Source organism: Vulpes lagopus, chromosome 18, assembly GCF_018345385.1.
Source record: "Vulpes lagopus strain Blue_001 chromosome 18, ASM1834538v1, whole genome shotgun sequence".
In the NCBI taxonomy this organism is placed as follows: domain Eukaryota; kingdom Metazoa; phylum Chordata; class Mammalia; order Carnivora; family Canidae; genus Vulpes; species Vulpes lagopus.
Window position 1 is genome coordinate 47,233,005 of NC_054841.1, and position 23,170 is coordinate 47,256,174.

Genomic DNA, 23,170 nt, shown 5'->3' on the forward strand with positions numbered 1-23,170 from the left:
TAGTTAAACAAACGGAAGAGGCTTTGCTGACAAAGTGGTGACAAATGCTCCTATGATAATCATGGAACAGTGTTTTCACATCACACCAACTGGACCTATTTAATCCTGCACCAGGTGTCCCGTGTGCCATTAAAACAATGCAGGGAGTCAAACGGGCACAGAGGCATGGTGGAGTAGACTTGGATCAGAAGACAAAGTCTGGAAGCATGGAGTCTGCGCTGGCTGGATCCAGCAGCCAGGACAGAGGGCGCACTGTAGCCCAGTCCCGCTGAATGTCCCTGTCCCCTTGGACAAAGCCCAGCCCCAGTTGAGGTACCCTGGAGTCAGTGTCACTCCAGGTAGGTAAAGATGCAGAACTGGGGCAGGCAGGGTACTTTGGTCAAGTGACTCTTTGAGAAGGGAAATGGCTCCGTTTAATGACCATGGATTCAGGTTCTGCCATGTATTTTGAGTTGTTACAAAATGTATTAAAACAAGTTGGCAACAAAAGCATTTCAGAGTTTATTAGGTTAGGCATGTGACATAAAACACAAAGGACAACAAGCAGGCTACTTGTTGAGGCAGACCTGAGATGCCCCTCAGTTTCTCAGAGTTCTGAGGCCGACGCAGCGGCCAAGCCTGTCCTCCCAGCCCTGGGAAAGAGTCGAACCTGCGACAGAAAGAAGCCCTGGAGAGAAATCCCACAATGGCCGAATTAGTGGAACACATTCCAAATGCACAGATTTGAAGAGACTTACATTCTCATCTAGCAATTGTGCAGTGATGACTGACATTTACAATTGCATCAAGTATCACAGAATCAGGCCTGGTGAATGACCTAATGCAGGCTTCAGCCAAATATGCAAAAAGAACCCAGCCCAGAATAGCAGGCAAAATCTGCAGAAAGGAAACACTTGCCCCCTTGCAGATGAGAGGAACAATGTGAGAAAGAAATTCCACAGTTTCTTCCTAAAATAGACAGGCATGATCGCCAAGAACAAGTCAAAACATGATTCTTTTTTTTTTTTTAAAGCACTTCAGCAAGTATTAGTTTCAGGAATCTGAATCAGAATATGGTATTTGAATACAGAATACGTGGAGAATTTTGATCATCTTCCTCTTCTTCTTCTTCTTCTTTTTTTTTTTTTTTTTTGGTTGACAAATGCCACAAAGTACAGAGACATAAGCAGTAGGCTTTACAGCCAGACAGGGACAGATGTTTTCAGGGATCATATCTCAGATTCCTTTGTTAAATCTATTGTTTAAGGTGATGGAAATATGGAGGGGACATTACACCATTTTGTAGCTGCTAGAAAGCCATGCTTTCCTGTTTTCCTGATTCAGACAATGGAGAAACTAAGGAGAAAAATAATAGGAAAAGGCTGTCCTATATTTGCTTTAAAAAACTGCACTATTTTGAATGTAGTACTCTTTTGGGGTCAAATCTCATCTCTGTTCTCTTAATTTTCACAAAAATATTTGTGGTAAGGAGAGTTGAAATAAAATTAGCTAATGATCACAACCATATTCTCTGGAGGTCGTTCAGTGACAAAACTCCAGGTCCCATCAGGATGTGCTCAAACAGGGGCTCCTGATTGGGATGTAAAAATTGCACCACACATGTGTGTGTTTCAGGGAGAAAGATGCACTTCCAACTTAGTTCCTCCTGTACTGTGTACACAAACACCCACATACACACTTAACTTTTTATTCTACCTTTTTGCCTAATCACGGGGAGGATGTTAGCCTGAATCTCTCCTGTCCTTAAGACAAAACCCATTTGAGTCACCCACTTTATGCTGCTGGTAAAACACCATGCGGCTATGTGGCACCAGATGTCACGACTGTGATAATCAGGCAGGTAGGTGAACCAAAGGGACATGGGCGAGGCCGCTTTTGCCTCAAGCCCACAATGCTGAGCAGTGGTGGGTGCACCCTACAAAAGACCCCACCAGGTCCACCACTTCCAAGGCATTTTCAAATAAGTGCTTCACCTTTGCACTTTTACACTCCTCAGATTCCAGGGTGGGGCCTGTCCTGCATCATGTATGCAAATGAACAAGAAAAAAGATCAGTGATCATCCCTGAAATTCAGAAAGGAGCATAGTGGGCTGTGTATTATAGGAGGCATCCTCCCCTTAAATTATCTGCGTTGGGAGATGGAGAGAGAGGAGAGGATGGGTTTGTTCTGAATATAGTTTTTCCAAGAGCATTATTGAACTATGGGAAATTCTATTTGGACAAAAATCTCTGTTGACTTTGCACTTGTTGCCAAGTCGGAGATGCCTCCCTTTGTCCATTGTCCCTGCTGTTCTGCTGCCTGGAAGCCAGGGGATAGAACAGCACCTGGTCTGCCCCTGCCCAGACCAGGGACGCAGGGAGGAGTCTGTGCGTGCCAGAGCCTACCTCTACCATATTCCATCCCCTCCACTTCTTACTGTGTCACGGCAGAGCCGCCTGGGGAACATCTGGATAAAAGGACAGCTTGCCCATGGCCAGTGGGTGCCTATCTCCCCAGACAAGGATTCACATCCTCAGAGAATGACAGAGATATCAAGACAGTGGTATCAAATGGGACAAGAGTATTTGTTTGAGGCCAGTGGTTTTCATCAGGTTCACTGCCTGGGGTCATCCAATTCTAGGATCTTGGTCACTGGTCAGAGCGACTGGGAGAAAAAGTAGGGCTCATTAGTTCAGGAAGGGGCAGATTCTAGGCAAAGCCTAGAATAGGAATGTCTCCTTCCTCTAATGATAAGATAGAATGGTAAAAGCCTGGAGGTAAAGCTTTTGGATTTGCATTTATTTCGTGTAAGTACAGCTACTACCAGCAACGTATCTAGCCAACTCTTTAAGATCATCTGAACCGTGGCTGGGTTCGTTTCCACACAATTGACGGCCACTGGTCCTGTGGCCAGTGGACACAGCCTTTGTCTCCCTGGGTGTTAAACTTCAATATATCAACGGAAATCTAAATAATACTGGATGTCCTTAAAAAGCAAAAGTTCCAGATACCTTGCTAAGTCCTCCACAACCTTCATCTTTCCCTATGCCCACTCCTTCATTTACCAATTTTCTTGGGAAAACAAAACAAAACAAAACAAACAGAAGCAAATCCTGAAATATAGCATCTGCATTTCAAAATTAGCTGAAGGGTATTTACCGAGGGCTGGGCACCTGGCCACTCTTCCTGCCCCAGGTGCCCGCCTCTAGGACGGATGTGTTTCTAAGGCAAAATCAGAAACAATAGGGCACCTTGGTTCTGAGAGGCAGACTTTGGAATCCCTAGAAGGAAATACATTCCTGTTCTGTTCTGCACGATGACAGCAACAAGCCTGCAGATGACCGGAGACCGGAGTGCCAGTCAGGCAGTTTGTAACAGCTCCGACCATTGGTGAATCCCTGCACTGTTTTCCAGTGACCCAGGCAAAGCTATGTGGGGAGAAAGTACTCTCCACCACTACATAGGGAGGGGAAACTTTCACAAGTGAGCTTTTAAAAATAAATTAAAATTGCTTTGAATGGTTTTTGCGGTTGCAAAAGATTTGAGCTATTCTCTTACCCCCTCCCATCTCCCCTGCCTTTTTAAGAATTAGAGAAAAATGTGACATTTTTCAAGCCAAACGGGGACAAAGTCCAGCCTTCTCGTTCCCTGACTTGAAAGCTACAGCCACGAGTCAGGATCATGTTCTCAGGAAGCAACAGCAGCTGCAAGCTATGTTAAAAAACCTTATGATGCCAGCTTTCAAAACTCAGCATCTCGTCCCCCTCACACAGCCTTAAAAATCAGAATGAGAGATTTCTCAGAGCTTCGTCCACCTATGATCAGAGCATTTAAATGGTGGCACGCAGGGAAGGCAGGTGGCATAGGAGGTGTCTCAGGGCTGCACTGGCTCAGAGATAAGGTGTCTCCAGCTTTTTTTTTCTTTGTGTGCATTCATCTCATCAATAGTAAGTATGTGTTAATAATGCAAGTGCATTTAGGTGGATTGATTCAAATATTTGTGAAACAAACCCAAGGCTTCTCTCTCAAGCTCTTTGGAGTACTTACTTTCAAAATCACTCTCAACTCACTTCATACTTCTCCCACACTTTCCAGATTTCACTTGCAAATAAACCCAAGACAATTAGAGACATTAAGAACTAGGAAATGCTATTTCTAAACTTTCAGCATTCTTACTACCTAAGCAGTTCAGTATACTCTGGTCATTCTGCAGGATTCCAACTATATCAAGTTCAGCAGGGCTTATGATGGGAAAATGCATGAATGCAAACATAAAGAAATGTTTCCAGTCCTCAACAACAACAAAAAGCTTCTTATATAATTAAACAATTGATTTAGTCTCTGTTCTGCTAAGAGGAACAAATAATTTCAATCCTAATTAGCATTAGCAGACCACCTTTTCTTCTTAGATGATTCCAGTGAGCAGAGAAGCCGTTCAAAAGGAGCCCGCTTAGCACCTGACGTGTAAGCCCCTGATCCACAATCAGTGGGAAAAATGAAACCAGTCACGTTGGAATTTGAAAAGGGAAAGTGAGTGAGAAATGTTAATATTCACAAAATTCCTGAAATGACATGCCATCCCATCCCATTGCTTCCACTTCAGGAATACCACACACACGTAGAAAATACCTGTATATTCCAGGTGGTCAGGCTTTTAAGAATGTTTACAACTGTTTGCTAAGATTCCGGTCCAGTCTTTTGGAAGGATGTGGATCCCACCCCCCTTCCGATGCAATGCGGCGTAAAGATTGGTGATGGATGGCCAACAGTCTGTGTCTCTGGGGACCTCTCCCCTCCAGCCTCCGAGTCAGCAGTCTGTTCCTGGCGTTGGACTATGGAAAACAACCAGGACAGCATTGGAAGCTTCTGGACCCGCCATGCACATCTTTGCCCTGGGAGAGACCCACGTGCTCCATGCCCCAGGCAGGCCCAGCGCCCTTAGTGGGCGCGTCTGCTCGTGGGGTGCTCTTTGCCCTCCTGCGCTGCCCCCCCCCGCCCGCCCCCTCTGGGGGACCTGGGGCCTCCTTTACCTGTACTGATTCTCCAAGGCCCGGCCCTCAGCTCGCTCGGGAGCCCAGGAGTAGCTGTCAGCCGTGTTCTGGGGCTTTTTCTCCTTCTCCTCGTGCTTCTTTGCTCTCCGCTTTCGGTAGACCAGCAGCCCTAGCGCCAGGGCCAGGAGGAGCAGGATGGCCACCACAGTGCCCAGGATGTAGAACAACAGCAGCTTCTGTCCATCCGTGCCCTCATCGCTGTGTCTGGCCGTGAAGTCCTCGCCAGGGTTCTCCCCGCGGCCGGTGGCGGCCCTGGGGTGAGGCGTGCTTGGCTCCATCCGGACGCCAGGGGGCCCGCTGGGAGCCTGCTCGTCCAGCGCGGCCGGGGTGACGGGGTAGTGGGGTGCGAGGGAGGGTCCTTCGGTGGCCGTTGCCTCCGCGGAGGCGCCCGCGGGGGCCCCGGTGGGGCTGCCTATGGGGGCAGAAACCACGACGTCCCCTGCCCTGTCTCCCGCACCCCGGCCCTGGGGAGGCCCAGAGCTAGCCCCGGGGGCCGGGGCCGGGGCCGGGGCCGGGGCCGTGGGGCCCGGGGCGCACGAGGCCCCGTCGGGGCCCAGCTCCCAGCCCGGCAGGCAGCCGCAGCGGAAGGAGCCCTCCGTGTTGAGGCACAAGCTGTCGCAAAGGCGGCGCCCGGGGTCTGCACACTCGTCCACGTCGCGGCACTGGGCGCCGTCCTCCCCGGCCGGGACGTAGCCCTCCGCGCAGGAGCAGTGGAAGGAGCCGGCCGTGTTGGTGCACTCCTGGGCGCACGGCGAGCGGCCCGGCGCGCACTCGTCCACGTCCCGGCAGGCCCCCCCTCCGGGGCCCGCCGGCTCGTAGCCCACCCAGCACTCACAGCGGAAGCCCCCGGGGACGTTGACACACTCCTGGGGGCAGGGGGAGGCCTGGCACTCGTCCACGTCCACGCAGTCCCGCCGGCTCGCGTCCAGCTGGTAGCCCTGGGGGCAGTGACACGCGAAGCCCTCCCAGTGGGGTCCCGGCACGCAGGTGGCCATCCCCGTGCACGGGCCGGAGCTGCAAGGGTTCCGGGACTCGCAGGTCACCAAGTCGTCCAGCAGCCTGAAGCCCGGCCCGCAGCCGCAGCGGAAGGAGCCGTCGCCTCCCTCGAGGCACTCCTGCTGGCAGCCCCCTTGATTGAAGCTGCAGCCCGACCCAGGGCTGACGCACAGCGGCCCGGAGTTGCCCCAGCCGAACACACCCGGGGCCTTCTCCCTGCACAGGAAGTGCTGCTCCTGACCCTGGACGCCGTCCCCGCAAGCCACGGTAGCCACGGAGGCGAAGGGCACGACCTCCAGGGAGGAGCTGGTGGCCTGGAACGGGGTAGTGTAGTTGATCCGGCCCGGGCCCCCCAGAGCCAGAGGCTGGCACATGCCCTTGAAACTGAACTTGCACACGAAGCCCTCGATGTTGCTTACGGGGACGCTGAGGCTCCCGCAAGGGCCCTCGGACCACTTGGCGAGGCTGCCGGCTGGGGGCTGCGGAGACAGGGGCAGCTGCAGGGACACACAGCGCCGGGAGGTGCACGAGCTCCTGACCTCCTTGTGCCAGTTGGTGAAGAGCGTGTCCTCTCCGCCGCCCACCCAGCTGAAGCCCTTCAGCGGCAGTCTGGGGTCCAGGCACTTGCCCTTCTCGCGCTGGAGCCCGATCCAGAACTTGCGGTTCCTTGCTTCCAGGCCGGCCTCTGACTGCAGGAGTTGGGCCAGGGCCCGCTGGACGTGCCAGGCCTCCGCCTCAGTCCTCACCGTGGCCAGGTTGCCCCCGTTCCTGCTGCAGTGAAGCTGGGCCTCGGCTGCGCTCAGCTTGCCCCCGTGGGCCGTGTAGCAGGCACTCCCCGCGCACACCACGGCCGCCCTGTGAGCACCCGCCGGCCCCAGCTGGCCCAAGAGCAGCAGCACCAGCAGTAGCGCAGCAGAGGTGGCCATCACCTCCCGTGTTCCCCTGGGCAGGAGGCCAGTGGCCCTGCCCCGACAGCCGCAGGCGCAGCTGAGCTCCGAGGAGCACTGAGGTCTCAGCCCCCGCAGCTCTGCTATGGGCCACGAAGACTGAGGGCTTTTCACATCCCCCTGATCCAAGGCGCATCCTGTACTGCTGTACTTCTTATTTCTTACCGGATACCGGGGCTTCCTGCGCTGACTCCTGTTGCCTTCATCACGCTTTTGTTGTTCATAGGGGAGGTCAGGCGGCTGCGCAGGGTCCCTGGCTAATGGCTGGGGAAATAACAGCAGCTTGGGGGGGCGGAGGCAGGGGGCTCCAGCCCAGAGACACCCGCTGCTTTATCTGGCTCCCTTGTCTTTCCCCTCTGCAGGAGCAACTGAAATGGCATGCTACCGAGTGACTGGAGGCTCTCGGAACTTGACTAGGAACTTGAAAAAGCTCACTTGGTAACCCACAGTAAAATTCCACTTTGGTTTGCAAACAACCAGAAGATGGAAAAAAAAAAAAAATCTCAGACTTGAGGCCACGGATGGTTATAATTTTCAGCCTTTTTTAGAAGCAAACTGGATTTTCCTTCTGCCTATCTCATGTTCCCTTTGGTTTTGGAAGTCTTTTTTCTTTTATCCCCCCATCGTGAACTTTAAATAGATGGGCAGTTTTTAAATAGGGACTGCCCGTGGGAATGACTGAACATCTAACACAATGCCAAGCTCCTAAAGAATGTTAAACCAAAAGGGATGAAATTTGGTAGATTTCAGGGTTTCACAGTGCAAACATTGTATTGTGAGGTGGCAAGGTCACAAAAAGCATCAGAAAGAAAAGAGGAAAATGTTTCTGGCCTCATGGCCCTGGACTTGCATTCCTGCCTCCCTGGCTCAGGGTTTCCAGGAAGGACCAGAGTTCTGAGAATCTCCGCTGCAACCAGGAGGCCCCTTCCGCTCAGCAGCTCATCAAAAGCACTTGAAGCAGAGGGCTCTTTTCCTGCATTTGCAGATGTGTTATTCACCCGGGCTGGCTTTGGTTGGGGCGCTTCCCCCAGAAGTAGACCGTAGGACAAAGATTTGGGACAAGTCATTTATTTGAGAGGGGGAGACAGACAGGGAATGGGGGGAAGGGACCAGCAGAGAGTGCCTGAGCACACTGGTGACACTGGGTCTCCATGGTCACTCCATGGGTCCCTGTCACTCTGGGTGACATCATCAGTTTTCCAAGCCATGGAGACAGGGCTATGGCAGCTCTCTTTCAGCTACCCTCTTCCCTGGAGATGACAAATTCTTGGCACTCTGGGCTGACAGTGAGAACCTAGTTGAACAGAGGGAACACTCAGGTGGAGAATGGCAGCGGGCTGCCAAGGGGCTATGAGCATGGCATCAGTGTCTGCTACTGATGGCATCCAAAGAGATTTGAGTTAGAGTGTCATGGGGGTTACAAACTCACTGGCTTTGAGCCTCTCCAAGGCATGAGGTGTCTCAGACTCTAGTTGGAGACCCTTCAGAGGTATCCCTTTTGTTCTTCTTATTTTAATAAGATATTTGAGACACCCCAGGAATCATCTCTCAGAACCCATAGGATCCTCCTGTGCTCTTTAGTGCCGTCTATCCACCCACTCATATTTCCAGCCAGCTAGCCAGCCAGCCAGCCATCCACTCATCTATCCATTTACCCACCCATCTATCCACCTGCTCACCTGTCTATCCATCCATCCATCAAGCTAGTCAGCCAGCCAGTCAACCAACCAGCCAGGCAATGTTATTTAAGTCCCTACCATGCACTGGGTTAGGCACTGGAATTAAAGGCAGGAACTCCTGCCTTCATGACCCTTGAAGTCTGAGTGGTTGAATTTGAACATGTTGGACAGTTGTAGCTATGATGGCTACCACAGGGAGAAGTTGAGAGCATCAGCAGAGGTACTGCCCTAGTTGGGATGTGGGCTTTAGGATTGGCTCCTTGGATGGATAATGGCAATGAAGCTAGAATCTAAAGGAGGAATAGTCAAGAGGGAGAATGATTTCTATGAGGGAACAGCATGGACAAAGGCCCTATGGTATGAGGATTGTGATATTTACAAGGGTGTGAAGGGTGGGCTGTGAGACTGGAGCCTGAAAAATGGGAGGGAGGACCCACCAGAAGGAGGAGCTCAGTGAGTGAAGATTTGGGGTTTTGTTCTGAAATCCATGGGAAATCCCTAGGGGCCCACATGTTAAGACCTGCATTTAGAAGACTAGAGAGCAGGCTGATGGCCCCAGTGGTACAGGGCAACCACTCAGCAGGCAACTGCAGGTTTACAGGCACAGACGACAGTGACTTGGCTGGCCTGGTTCCCCTGGACTAGGGACAGCAGATTTAGGAAATGATAATGGTCCAGAACAGGCTGTTCTTGACATTGGATGGAGTAGGAGCTGGAGGACATGAGAGGAATCCAGAAGGACTTCATGGCTGTCTGCTTATACTACCAGGGTTTAGGGATCCCGGAAGACAGTGTCCACTGAAGGTGGAGAAATGGGGCCCAGGCCAGAGAACAATTGGAGGGAGGCTTCCTCTTGGGGCTGAGGATCTTTCTGCCTCCTTAGGACTCTGAATTCACCCCCTTGGCAAGCTGAGGCAGTAGCCAGGTACAAGGGGACCTGGCAAGGCTGGAGCCCCTGACTGCAGGCCAGCTAGCTAGGTGTATACTTAGCCTTGGTAGGAGAGTCAGTGTTGACCTCTGCCTGGAAGAAGCTGCGTTTCTAAAGTTTTATTTACTTTAGAAGAAGGCAGGCAGCTTCTTGACATTTTATAAAATCAATCTGATGAAGCTGTCTTGGTCTGCAAGGCAGCCTGGCATATACTCATAGCAGAAGAGCTTCCTCCTGATGTAGACTCCTGGCTGTGTAGCTCAGTTAACTGCTGTGATCTTGCAGGATCCACTCAGCGCACTGCTTGGTTGGTGCTTAAGGACTCGGGTGGAATGAGTGACTTAAGCTTATTAACCAGTCTGACCCTGTCAGGGGATTCTTTTGCTGGCAGTTCTTCATCTTTCACATGGGAACTTCCAAATCAACTTCTCTTCACTTAGCCAAGTGTTGACATCATAAAGAAGAAAACGAAGGAAGGACATGTGCTGTTTATTCGTTCATTAACCCAGGAGTATTGTAAAGTTCTGACTGTGAGAAAGACCATGTACAGTGTAAGAAGCTCCCTGCTCTTAGATTTGTGAATTCCACTTCATTATCTCCAGTAACTTGGCCATCTAAGCCTTGCTCTTGCTCCCCCTCATCTGTAAATAAGGACATGGGAACAGGGCCTCTGGATGCCTCTCTTAATCTAGTGTCAACAACAGTGAACCCATGTAATTGCGTATCCTTCTCTCTTCTGAAACTGCAGAGAAAGCAGACCATTGAGAGAGCGGGGACAAGGTCCACTGCTGCCCTCACTGTGTGGCACCCAAGGAACCGAACCATCTGTCTAAACCACACTTGTGCAGGTGGCCTCATACTGACCCAATGACTGTTAAATACAGAGCAGTTTTCTCTGCTGATTATCTCCCCTGCCCTTGTGCCTCACAACTTCTGACTTGCATTTTGATCCTTGATCATTCAGTCACCTCCTGCTGAGCTTGGCTGAGTTAACTCTCCTGGCACCTGATGGTCTGAGGTCTCTAGTTCCAGGTGTCCTGCTGTCCCTTCCGGCCCATAAAGAGGTGGCAGGAGCATTTGGGGGCTGGGGGGTGGGGGGGAAACAATGCCTGTGAGCTCAGTGGAAGGAGAGCTTGCTTTTACCAGGTGGGATTTAGCTAAGCTCACAAAGTATTGGGGATTGTTTGAATGCTGACTTGGGAGAAAATTCTGAACTTCACATACTGAATTCCTCCACGGAATCAGTCTATGTTTCACTTAAAACTTGGGTGGCTCAGTGGTTGATCATCTGCCTTTGGCTCAGGGTGTGATCCCGGGGTCCTGGGATCGAGTCCCACATCGGGCTCCCTTCAGGGAGCCTGCTTCTCCCTCTACCTGTGTCTCTGCCTCTCTGTGTGTCTCTCATGAATAAATAAATAAATAAAATCTTTAAAAAAAAGAGTCTCTTACGGTTTGCTTCCTGTTTTTATCTTGTTTTATTTTTCCTTTCCTTCCCCTATGTTCATCTGTTTTGTTTCTTAAATTCCACATATGAGTGAAATAATATGGTATTTGTCTTTCTCTGACTGACTTATTCACTTAGCATAATACACTCTAGCTCTATCCATGTCATTGCAAATGGCAAGATTTCATTCTTTTTGATGGCTGAGTAGTATTCCATTACACACACACACACACACACACACACACACACACACACACACCACATCTTTATCCATTCATCAGTTAATGGACATTTGGGCTCTTTCCATAATCTGGCTATTGTTGATAGTGCCAGTATAAACATTGGACTGCATGTGCCCCCTGGAATCAGCATTTTTTTATACTCTGGATAAATCCCCAGTAGTGCAATTGCTGGGTCGTAGGGTAGTTCTATTTTTAACTCTTTGAGGATCCTCCACACTGTTTTCCAGAGTGGCTGCACTAGCTTGCATTCCCACCAACAGTGCAGGAGGGTTTTCCTTTCTCTGCATCCTCACTAACATTTGCTGTTTCCTGACTTGTTCATTTAAGCCATTCTGACCAGTGTAAGGTAAGGTGGTATCTCACTGTGGTTTCGATTTGTATTTCCCTGATGATGAGGGACACAGAGCATCTTTGTCATGTGTCTGTTGGCCATTTGTATGTCTTCTTTGGAAAAGTGTCTATTCATATCTTCTGCCCATTTCTTGACTGGATTTTTGGTTTTTGGGTGTTGAGTTTGTTAAATTCTTTAGAGATTTTGGATGTTCACCCTTTATATGATGTGTCATTTACAAATATCTTCTTCTACTCTATACAGCCTTTTAGTTTTGTCAACGGTTTCCTTTGCTGTGTAGAAGCTTCTTATGTTGATGAAATCCCAATAGTCCATTTTTGCTTTTGTTTCCCTTGCCTCTGGTGATGCATCTACTAAGAAGTTGCTGTTTCCGAGGTCAGTGAGGTTGCTGCCTGTGTTCTCCTCTAGGATTTTGATAGATTCTTGTCTCTCATTTAGATCTTCTGTCCATTTTGAATTTGTTTTTGTGTATGGTGTAAGAAAGTAGTCTGGTTTCTTTCTTCTGCACTTGGCTGTTCAATTTTCCCAACATCATTTATTGAATAGACTGTCTTTTTTCTAGTGGATAGTCTTCCCTACTTTGTCAAGGATTAGTTGACCATAGTGTTGAGGGTACATTTCTGTGTTCTCTATTCTGTTCTATTGATCTGTGTGTCTGTTGTCGTGCCAGGACCACACTGTCTTGATGATCACAGCTCTGTAGTACAGCTTGAAGTCAAGCATTGTGATGCTTCCTTCTTTGCTTTTCTTTTTCAACATTACTTTGGTTATTCAGAGTCTTTTCTGATTCTGTTTGAATTTTGGAATTGTTTGTTCTAGCTCTGTGAAAAATGCTGGTATTGTTTTGATAAGGATTGCATTGAATGAGTAGATTTCTTTGGATAGTATGGACGTTTTAACAATATTCGCTCTTTTGTATGAAGTAAATTTTTAGACAATTTAAAAATAAAGCCCAGAACTCATTGAAACTCCAGAATAAAAGTAGACAGTTTGGGGGTCTTGGCTCAGGGCTTATACCATGCTATTAGGTTTATGATTGTTCTAGAACATCTAAAGCAGCTTATACTCAAAGATCTGCCAAAGAAATCTCTCTCCTCTCCTCTCAGCTGATTCCTGTTTTTTAACTATCAATATTCACAGAGGTTTGATAAAATCTACATTTTTTTTAAAAAATGGGGACTTGGGTTTCGGAACTTCCTGATTTTGCACCAGAGAGAAGAGGATGAGAAGACAGTCCCCAGAAGAGAGGGACAGGCACCAGGGGAAGCTGGCTGGCCACTCACTTTCAGCTGCAGTTCTCTTGGAAGGGGATGGACACTTCCCAAAGGTGGCCCAGGTAAGCGGGGACCTGAGGTGGTGGTCCCAGTGTCCCAGGGAGGGGGAGCCATGGATTCTGAAGGATCTTCAGAAAAAGTCAAACAGGAATAAAACTGAGTAAATGACGGTTTCGTTTTTTATTGTCTTTTTATTTTTGCCAAGTCCTACCAATTCTAAACAAGGTCAATGGTAAAAGCCTCCTCCTCAAAAACACACACACATACATACACATGAACACAAAACTTCCATTGTTCTATGTTCTAAACAATCGTGGTGGTCACTGTCATTTTAATAATATACATGCCGGCTTCAAGTCAGCACCTATAGTCACATATCCTTTTAAACACTGTATTTTCTCTGGAGGTCTATTTGGGAAATTCCCAGTTGCAAAGTGAGACCCCAGCCCAAGAGGACCACACTGTCCACAGACCTGTGGAGCAAGGTCTCGGTCAAGGGGCACTGTGGGCTGGCTCAGTGTCCAGCTCCTGCAGCAGATTCTCAGCAAACAGTGACAGCATAGGGTCTGTAGAAGGACCACCTAGAACTTAAGGTACTTGTCTTCTGTCATTCTCTGTGGCCACTTGGAGTATCTGTGGTTGGAAGTTTAAGCCAGGAGAACAGAGATATTTCACTGAATCTGAATATTTTTTTCTTTTTAACTGAAGCTTCAACTTTTAAAATACATTGCTTTAAGACAGAAGAACAGATAAAGGAAATCCGCTGATGCTGATTTTGACATGATGATTTCTGCACGGTACAGAGGAGTGAGCGTGCCATCGCACTGACCCAGCCTGGGGTGGGGAGGCCTAGACGCGCAGAACCTCACAAGAACACCTTTCTTTCTCCCGGGGGGATGGGGGTTATAGATCATCCAGCTTTTTTGCGTCCACCCTCAGTTCAAATCCCACTCTGTCAGTTAGTAGCTATGTGACCTTAGGCAAGCAGCTGAACTGCTCTATTCGCCATTGTGTAGCACGACACTCTGTGACTGTTTCCTTAGCTGCAGTGGGAGACAATGCAACCTCACATCTCCAGGGGCTCTGTGGGGATTGAATGAGTTCATACCTCCAACAGTCTGAACAGCAAGAGGTGAGCTGCCCCACACCGGGATGCTGAGCAGCTGAGACCATCCAGACTCTCCCTCTGTCACTAGAGTTAGAGCCTTGGGTTGGGCATTCTCTGGCTTTGGCATTGGATCCAACCTCTTCACCTGCAGAGATGTTGGTTTCCTCCTCCATGAAATGGGGACAATAAGAGTCACGATGACATCATGTTGTGAGCACTAAAATTTTTTTTTTTAAGATTTATTTATTGATTGATGATAGAGAGACAGGAGGGGGGAGAAGCAGGCTCCATGCCAGGAGCCCGAAGTGGGACTCGATCCCAGGACTCCAGGATTGTGCCCTGGGCCAAAGGCAGGCGCTAAACCGCGGCGCCACCCAGGGATCCCTGTGAGCACTAAATGTAAGGAGACAATAGCTGTACACTCTTCCTGCATGGGCTGGGGCAGACCCTCAGGAGAGGAGAGTCCCTGTCACTGGAATTGCAAGGAGACAGAGAAAAGTCAGGCACCATACCTCCAGGCCTGGCCCCATTGAAGAAAGGATGAAAAGGACAGAAACACCCAGTTACATTTGGCAGAGACTCGGAGCTTTTCTTTTTCAAAGACTCTCCTGCTTTCAAGTCTTGTTTGGCTACTTGGCTGATTAAACATTCTTCTTTAGAGAATTATTGATTTTTCCACATTTAGTAAATAGCCTTCTAACATGATGCACAATATTTATAGAAAACTTGACTGGGCTGCATGTTGTTTTAAAAGTTAACTGGTGTTTACCTCCTGGCAACTGGCTTTGAGGAGCAAAAGCTGCTCCCCAGCTTTTGGAAAGAGATAAATCACAAAGAGGAATGGTGCTTTTCGGCAGGATCTTTTTACACTTTTCATCTCCAGCAGCAGCTCTGCGCATGAAATAGAAGGTTGTAAATCATGCTTCCCTGGCTGAGCTGGGCGATTTGCAGGGTCCATTTGGCATTTACAGCATTCTCGGTGGTTCCAATATGCTGTTGTAACAATTTGGCCCTATTTAGACAATATAATTTTAGAGAACTACAAATGATCTATTTGATCTTACTTTCCAAGTGTTGATTCTCCACAAAATGAGTACAGGAACACAATGATTGTTTGAAAGGAGGTCCCATAGATTGAACAGATAGAATTTTATTATCTTCAGGAAGCTGAGTAAGAAAACTTGGGGGTTTCCGAGAAGCATATAGGCGATCTAGAGAGGCAGACATCTCAAGCATCCATAGAGGACTTGCCAGGCACCAGGTAAGTCCAGGCCCATGCCCAGGACCCGGTAGGCAGGTGCTAGACCCTCCTCTGCAGCTGGGAGCCTGGACTGGAAAGGAGCCGTGCGCCTTCCTCCACAAGCACACAGAAAAGCCGGGCCCCATCTTCCCAGGTCAGGACTGCTGCCTGGCCACAGTTGGCATCCCCAAACTCAAGCGATTTAGTACAAACAGGAATAATAATAATCCCCACCTTCTGTAGCTATGATTGCTAGCAAATGTGACGCTTGCAGCCATGTGACTCTGCAAATATCTGTCCTCCCGGGGCCTCAGTTTCCTCATGTGTGAATAATGTCGCACAGCCCAGAAGCATGTGGAGGAAAGGAGATGACTTCGTAAAGCTTTTGGCAATCAGTGCTTCACCCTCAGTTGCCATCATCAGCCACGTGAACAGTCTCACATCCACTGTGTGACAGTTTTAGGATTATGGTTATCATTCCTGCTCTAGTTGGTTCTGGAAGCAGCCACCACAAGCAACTCCTGGGTAGCACAAGGCTCCATGGCACTGCCCCCGGACCCAGGGATGCCAGAAGGTATGCTGCAAGGGCCTGGGGGACGTTCCAGAGAGGAGCCACTCAGAGCAGAGACGATGGAGGGCATGCCAGAGGGTCTGTAACCTGGGAACCCAAGTGGACATACATAGGGTGCTGGGATGGCGTGCATTTTCGAAGGTGGCCCTGTGACCCAAGAGCTCAACGTGTGCCTGGTGAGCTTTCTCTGACTGCTGTGGGATGGCAGCGGCCACAGTTTCCCACCCCTGGTGCCCTTCAGTGGCACGCCTTGTGCCAATCTGTCATCATGCTGGTCACTGGGGTCCCCAGCTGCCACGGGCATTTCAGCCCCACTGCCCCTGTTGTGCAAGCTGGGGACTGCTTCTCTGCAAGGGCACTTTCTCTTCAGAGGCCCTAGCTCTGCTGGCTGGGGGGAAGGAGAAGACAGCTAGGTGCCCTGGCGTAACTGCCGCTCAGACAGTGGCATGGGAGCAGAGCCAGGCCTACCTCTCCTGGAGGTGAGCTGGGGGCCAGACTGCCACTTGAGCGGCATTCACATTGGCCCTTCAAGTGCTGGGCTTCCTACTTTGCAGCCAGGGCTTACGGAGCTCCCTGAGTGTCCTGGGACGTCCCCAGAATCTGGTCTTCCTGACTGATCCAGACTATTCCATGGAAGTGTGGAACCCTCCCAGTCCTCATGAGGTATGAGGTGAGAGGTCAGAGCCCCGGCTCTAGATAAAGGCACCCTGTGAATTCTCTTCTGTGACTTCAGGGGACTGACTCAACTCTCCTGTGTCCTTAATTCTCCATCTATAAAAGGCCGTGGTGACACCCTGACCCTCTGCCACACAGTGGGAGGGGCATAGACCATGAAGGAGCCAAGCAAGACATGCCGGGCCACCAGCCCACCTTGGTCACCTCTGTCGTGGTGTTTACGGGGCAAACAGATAAAGATGACTCCAGCTTATACACTTCATAAAAAAGCAGCTGACTGAATTTTGTGCTATTAAGTCATTTTGAAAATAAACCAAGTGACTTTTTTATATCCCTTTTTAAATAAATAGCAAATAACTGAACTTTTTACAAGCTGCTTTGTTTCCCTCGGCGTCTGCTTGGCAAGGGGCAGGGGAGAAGGAGAAGAAAGCAGGGCAACCAGGACGGAGTAGGGACACAGCTGTCCTGCTGCACCGGTACCTGGGGAGTGCCTCCAGGTAACACAAGCAGGTACTGGCTGCTGAGGTCGGTGACATGGTAAGGCTGTGGGTGTGCAGAGGAACCCAGGGCCCGATGACAGAGAAAAGTCCTTCCGAATCAGACATTCCACCCATGACTGCATTGTCCTGGACAAGAAGGCCTGATTGACACCCCAATACCAGCACCAAATCCTGTTAAAACTGACAAGAGTCAAAGTAGAGATGGCCCGTGGTGTACCGAGGCCCCACGTCTCAGGTTCCGGAGGATTCCGTGAAGGTGGAGTCCCATCACGTAGTTAGCTGCCCATGCTTACACCCGTTTGTCTAATTTTATTTCACCGGTGGTTAAGTTTCATCACCCTGCTGCTTTTCCCATAAACATTCTGGATTGTGTCTAGTTTCCATCTGAAACTATGAATTACATGAGCCATGCCCTACCTCTCTCCAGCATGGCAAGGGAAACATTCCTGCTGACAGGACCCATCCCAGCCTATTTCCTATGAGCGTTTTGGTTTGTCTCATCTCCTTTCCCCAGTTCTTTCTAGAAGATAAAAGCTGGGAAGTGGCCTGATCCCCAGTCCTGGGAGAATGTAACAGTGCTGTAATATTCGGTGTCTCTCAAGCCAGAGGTGTCAGTCCCGGTTGGTGACAATCAGTAATGGCAAAGCCTTGTAACAACTTCTAGCCATGAGCCTCTTTACCAGAATGAGAACTGTTGGTCCCAGGCTCGGTCCAGCTCTTGGACATTTTTTTTTTATCATAGTCACAGTGTTTTTAAATTTTGAATTACTTATCAATATTTAGAAGTGTAAGATTTTGCATAAACATTTGGATTTCTGGCTGCTCCTGACAAATCAGAGTGACAAATCAGCAATGCTGGCCTCATGGCAACCATGCTCAGAGGTGCTGCTGTGCTGGCTTCGGTAGCCCTGGGGCCTTACCTCCACTAAACAGCATCCTGGTAGCCCACCTGTCTTCTACCTAAAGCTGTGATCATTCTTCAGCTGAAAGTCACCTGGGGTCTATCCAAAATTTTGTCCTTCTTTCTATATGAAGTGAGGTGTGGGCTGTCCTAATCACATCTTAGGACTCCTTGATGCCTCTCCAACAGATGTTCTTTCTTACTCTTCTGGAGAGGAACTCTGTTGTGTATCTGTTGGCAATAAGCTCCAGAAGATCCTCAGAGATTCCTTTATCCCGGCCTGAGCTGACAACATGCCCATCCCCCTGACCAACATCTGAATCAAGGGAGACCTGTGACACAGGCTGCCCACGTGGTGTGAAGGAGGAGAGCGATAGCCGCTTGCCCTCAAACAGAGATGTGAAAAAGGTCCTCCTGTCCTCTTGAATGATTGTGTGAACACTGGTTTACAAAGTTGCTGGGGTCAGGACAAGTTGGCATGCCTGGGAAAGTGGAAAATAAGAGATGACAAGGAACCTGGGACCTCAAAGGCATCACTGAATTGCTGCGTTAGCCGACCCTGAAATCACCCCACCTGAGACTCATTACATGGAATGATTAGCATTTTTGATTGTTTGAACTACCTATACTTTGGCTATTACTTGCAGTCAAAAGCATTCATTCCAGATTTTTGAGTCCTAAAGATTTTACCTGTGGGACAAGAGCTGACCTGGAAACCTTTCAAGTGCTTCCCGGGTGTGCAGAGCTTTGATCTGCTTGCCAAAGCAAATCCCCACACATCAGTTCTCAGGGTCAAACTACTTCCACCACACATACTGAAAGAGAGGAAAGAGAGAAAAGTCTCCCAGTGGGGCTATTGCTCATGGAAACGTAGGCCTTCCCTTGCCAGGGGCTGACAGTGAGGGAGATGGCTCTTTATATGGGCAGATATTCCAGATGGTGGCATGGAACTGCCAGCATAGACATGTTTGGAAAGACCAGCTCTTGTCTGCTTGTCTATGTTCCAACAGCCTGCCTGCCCCTTGGGGCCCAGTGACAGCAGGGAGCAGTAGACAGCACAGAGGGGGCCATGGCACACATGCCTGAGCTGGCTAGAGACCTGGTGCCTGCACCTGCCACCACCTTCCTGTTTTGCATGGGGATGAAGTGGGTGGCAGAGAGGAAGGTGAGACACCAGGCTTATGCAGGTTCCAACATCCAGAAGCCACTTCAGAACCACCCTGGAAGCAGGATGGGAGCCTGTTTGGGATGAAACACAATGTTGCCACATCACACAGATGGACAGTTCCCCATGATTTCCTAAAAAAGTTAAATCTGGAACACCCAGAGGCTCCTGGCACTTCACCTGAGGGATCCAGCAAGCACACACTTGGAAAAGGCAGAAGTGACTTTGATGTGTTAGCAATTCATCTCTGAGCCCCTCCAGACAATTATAATTTTAAATGGTGACCAGTTTGCAGGAATTGGGTTGTCACATTGCAAAACCAGCTGGTTCCATAGAATTCTCGGAAACAAATGTATTTCCATTCAACTCTACGTTTCAAGATAGAGGCAGTAGGGGTGCAAAAGGATAGTCATTTGCTTTACCAGGAAACTGTGTCATTCAGTGGATCAATTTAGGGTCATATAGGATGTGGCTGACCTGCTCTGGTAGAGGTTTTCTGTGGATTTCTTCTCCACAGAAGTAGAAACTGGAGCAGCAAAATGACTCGTGAAGGCACAGAGCAGTAGTGGACATTTCAGCTCCACGGAACAGCCTGAAAGGGTGAGTCAGCAGTAGGCAAGGCTGGCTTCCCCAGGTCCTTGCACCCACCTGAAACATGCTGCGAAAATGTGCCTACAGGACAGCGTGTCCCCACCCCGGCCGATGTCACCTTGCCTCCTGCCCCCACTGTGGTCCTCACAGTGATGCATGTCACCTCTGCTTTCCTGCCATTCTCACTTCTCTCTTTTCTGCCTCTGTGATGACCTGAAGCTGCTCCCACTAAGGTCTGACCTCCATGGGTGACCCAAGCCCATGGGGGTCCTCAATTACTCAACCTTCTGACTTTCTTCTGAAATCCTCTGTTCAAGGACACCAGGTAGTCTGCATCCCCGTAGATTCTTCTCCTGGTGGCTGTCTTCCTGGTCCCTGTGTCTCCCTGCATGACCTCACCCCCACAAATACCCCCATTCCTGACCCGGCTACCTGCTTCTCACCTGGACTACTGCAAGTCAGCAAGACCAAAGTTGCGATCACTTTCTGCCCGGCCCCCTGAAGCACACAGTTACACAGGATGCACAGGGACCCTGCCTACCTTCCACCTCGCCCGACATCTCATAGATGCCATCGAGCCCAAACTGGCCTTCTTCTCCCTGCACAGTCACTCCCCGTGCTGCACTCCCACCACTGCTCAGGGGAACCTCTGCCTTGGGCTCCTGATAGGAGGCCTCTTCGGCTCCTGCCTCTCACACTCCTGCTGGAAGGGAAAATCACTTTAAAGTATGACCCTGGCCCTTTCTTCTTCTGCCTCCACACACATATGCTCCACGACAAAATGCTGCAGCTCCCCACTGCTCTTGGGAGGAAAACCAAAACCTTAACATGGCCTGGTTAGTCCTGGTACTTTCCTCCTTTCTATTCTTATCTCTGCATCCTCCAACCATAGCTCTGGGGTCTGCTGGGTCCTCCTCCCACAGGGCATTTGCAAGCTACGCACACGGCCTGCTTACACACACACACCTACACACTCGTACATGCATGCATGCCTACACCCGCCTACACACATGCCCATCTACTCTCCTATACACATATATGTATGTATATCTGCACACTCATACACACCCTTACATAGTCCTATACACACCCACACACATGCATGCACACCTACACACCCGTATGCCTACACACACAGTCTTTTACACATACCTACACACACATCTACACACATCCATGCATGCACACCTACATACATACCTATACACACATCTACACATACATATACCATGCAAACCTATGCATACACTCCTATGCATGCACAAATGCATGCTCCCCCATATACACACATATCCACACTCCTATACATGCTTACACATATTCACATGCATACACTTCTATACACATGCTTATAAATACACTGACACACATTCCTATACACATACCTACACACATATCTACAATACCTACGCATTCCTATATACACAGACACACATACATATGCCCTTGTATGCACACATATACACACATGCCTATTCACAGTACACACATGCCTAGACACACATACACACACACTCTTATACACACACATAGACATACTCTGATGCACACACATAGACATGCCTACATACGCATAAACTAGTTAACCTGTTAACCTGTTTAACTTCTTTAAGTGTTGGTGAAGCTGTGCCCATCTTCTCAGAGTAGATCCAAATTCCCTGTTATTTGCTGTCAGAGCAAGCCTCCCCACATTGTACCTCTTCTTCTTAAAACTTCGTATATTTGTAACTTCACATAGGCATGTGATCCACAGTGTCTCCCTCTAATAACTGTAAACCCAACAGAGCTGGAAACTTGTCTTTCTTATCATCACTGGTCCCTGGTGCCTGTTACAAGGAGTAGTAACTATTTGGTGAATTAACTGATGAATCTCTAGGGTGAGCATGGAGAGAAGTGGGATCAAGCAGGGGAAGGCCTGTTCAGCTGGGAAATCCAATGGACATTTAGGAAGCACATTGCCAACTTGTCTCAGGTATTTACTTTTCAGAAAGAGATATATATGTTCAAATTTTAAAACAATGGGGGAGAGTTTCCTGGGCTCGTTCCTGGCCCCTTCTGCTCGCAGTTCCTCCATTCGTAAACGGGAATGAAAGAGAATTCATGACTTCCTTATGCTGGCCTTCACCATGGCCCACCAGACCCTACTCACAAGTTGTGTAAAGGCTGCTTTCTCTATCTCCACCATCCTGTGGTCATGGGCATAAGTGCATCCTGGAAGACACACCAAGGATCCCATTGTGCTTGCCTTCTTTTGCTAACATCAGGGTTCTTAGATTTCTGAAGTAGGGTTGACATTGAGATATTATTTTCAAGGTCTACCACTCAAGTGGTGACTTTCTTATTGTGTGACTTTTTATAAAACATTAAAGCCCACTGTCTGAAATACACTGTAAAATGCTTTTAAAGGAATAACATCAACACAAAGGTGATGATTAGAACAAGTACAGAAGAGGAAACAGCAAGAAGAAAGCCATCTGGTCACACTCAGTTTTCATCATCCTTTAAGGCATCCCCATTTGGAGCAAAGTATCTCTGATGTGAAGTGTTCAGCTTGAATATTACCACCTTCAAAAGCAGGAGGGTCAAGGCAGAGACAAAATACATCCCTAAGGCTGCCAGGAGGCAGACCAGGGACTGAAAACCTCCAAGCACCACTTCCCCTGGCTCCTGTGGTGATGCTGGGCATAATGTTCATTTTCAGTCACACATGACAATCACCATGGGAGTGTGACAAACCTCAGTGCCAAGCCCCAGCCTGGGCCAAGTAAATCAGATTCATTGTCGGTGAGGCCTGAGCAGGGTGGCAGGGTTCTCTCTCTCTCTCTCTCTCTCTCTCTCTCACACACACACACACACACACACACACACCCCTATACCACATTGAGAACTATAAGTCCTGGAAGAGCCTAAGTACTCAACATACACTCACTGAACAGAGCTGTGGTTTCCCTTCCAGAGAAGAACATAACTGGAGCTCCAGTGGAAACTTCTTTCCTAGCAGCTAGCATTTACCTGTATAATTTTGTACACTGCCATGCACAAAGCCCTTAGGCTGAGCAGGACATCTGAGCAGAACACACACCTATGATAACTGGGAGTTCAAAGTGCTTTTTCACACTTTGTCTCATTAATCCTCTTACTCACCTGCAAGGGAGGTCCTCCCAAGATCACATGGTGGGATGAGTACTGGCAATCCTCTTTGAGCCGGAATGCTGCACCCAAGACCAACTTGGAAGAGTGATGGAGGAGTGAGGAATAATAATCAATGGAGGAGGGGATCCCTGGGTGGCGCAGCGGTTTGGCGCCTGCCTTTGGCCCGGGGCGCGATCCTGGAGATCCGGGATCGAATCCCACGTCGGGCTCCCAGTGCATGGAGCCTGCTTCTCCCTCTGCCTGTGTCTCTGCCTCTCTCTCTCTCTCTCTGTGACTATCATAAATAAATAAAAAAAATTAAAAAAAAATCAATGGAGGATCTAAGGCTGATGAAAAAGGAGCAAAAAGGGATGATACAGCCAGGTATGATGGA

The 23,170-nt window shown here is 49.1% G+C and overlaps 1 protein-coding gene across 1 annotated transcript; it reads right to left on the minus strand.

Moving 5' to 3' along the window:
- Nucleotides 1-477: 477 nt before the first annotated feature.
- On the minus strand, nucleotides 478-7,334 carry CD93 (CD93 molecule). Its single transcript, XM_041732665.1, has 2 exons — nucleotides 5,011-7,334; nucleotides 478-4,812 (listed from the first exon to the last, which is right to left on the minus strand). The coding sequence occupies exons 1-2, from the start codon at nucleotides 6,951-6,953 to the stop codon at nucleotides 4,788-4,790; spliced, it is 1,968 nt and encodes a 655-aa protein (XP_041588599.1). The 5' UTR covers nucleotides 6,954-7,334; the 3' UTR covers nucleotides 478-4,787.
- Between the last annotated feature and the right edge of the window lie 15,836 nt (nucleotides 7,335-23,170).

What these genes read in the sequence shown, in the direction of transcription:
- CD93 (XM_041732665.1), bottom strand. Translation starts at nt 6,953, where the DNA reads ATGGCCACCTCTGCTGCGCTACTGCTGGTGCTGCTGCTCTTGGGCCAG. An exon ending in GCCTTGGAGAATCAGTACAG is followed by an intron (nt 4,813 to 5,010) that starts GTAAAGGAGGCC and finishes TGTTTTCCATAG; the next exon opens with TCCAACGCCAGGAACAGACT.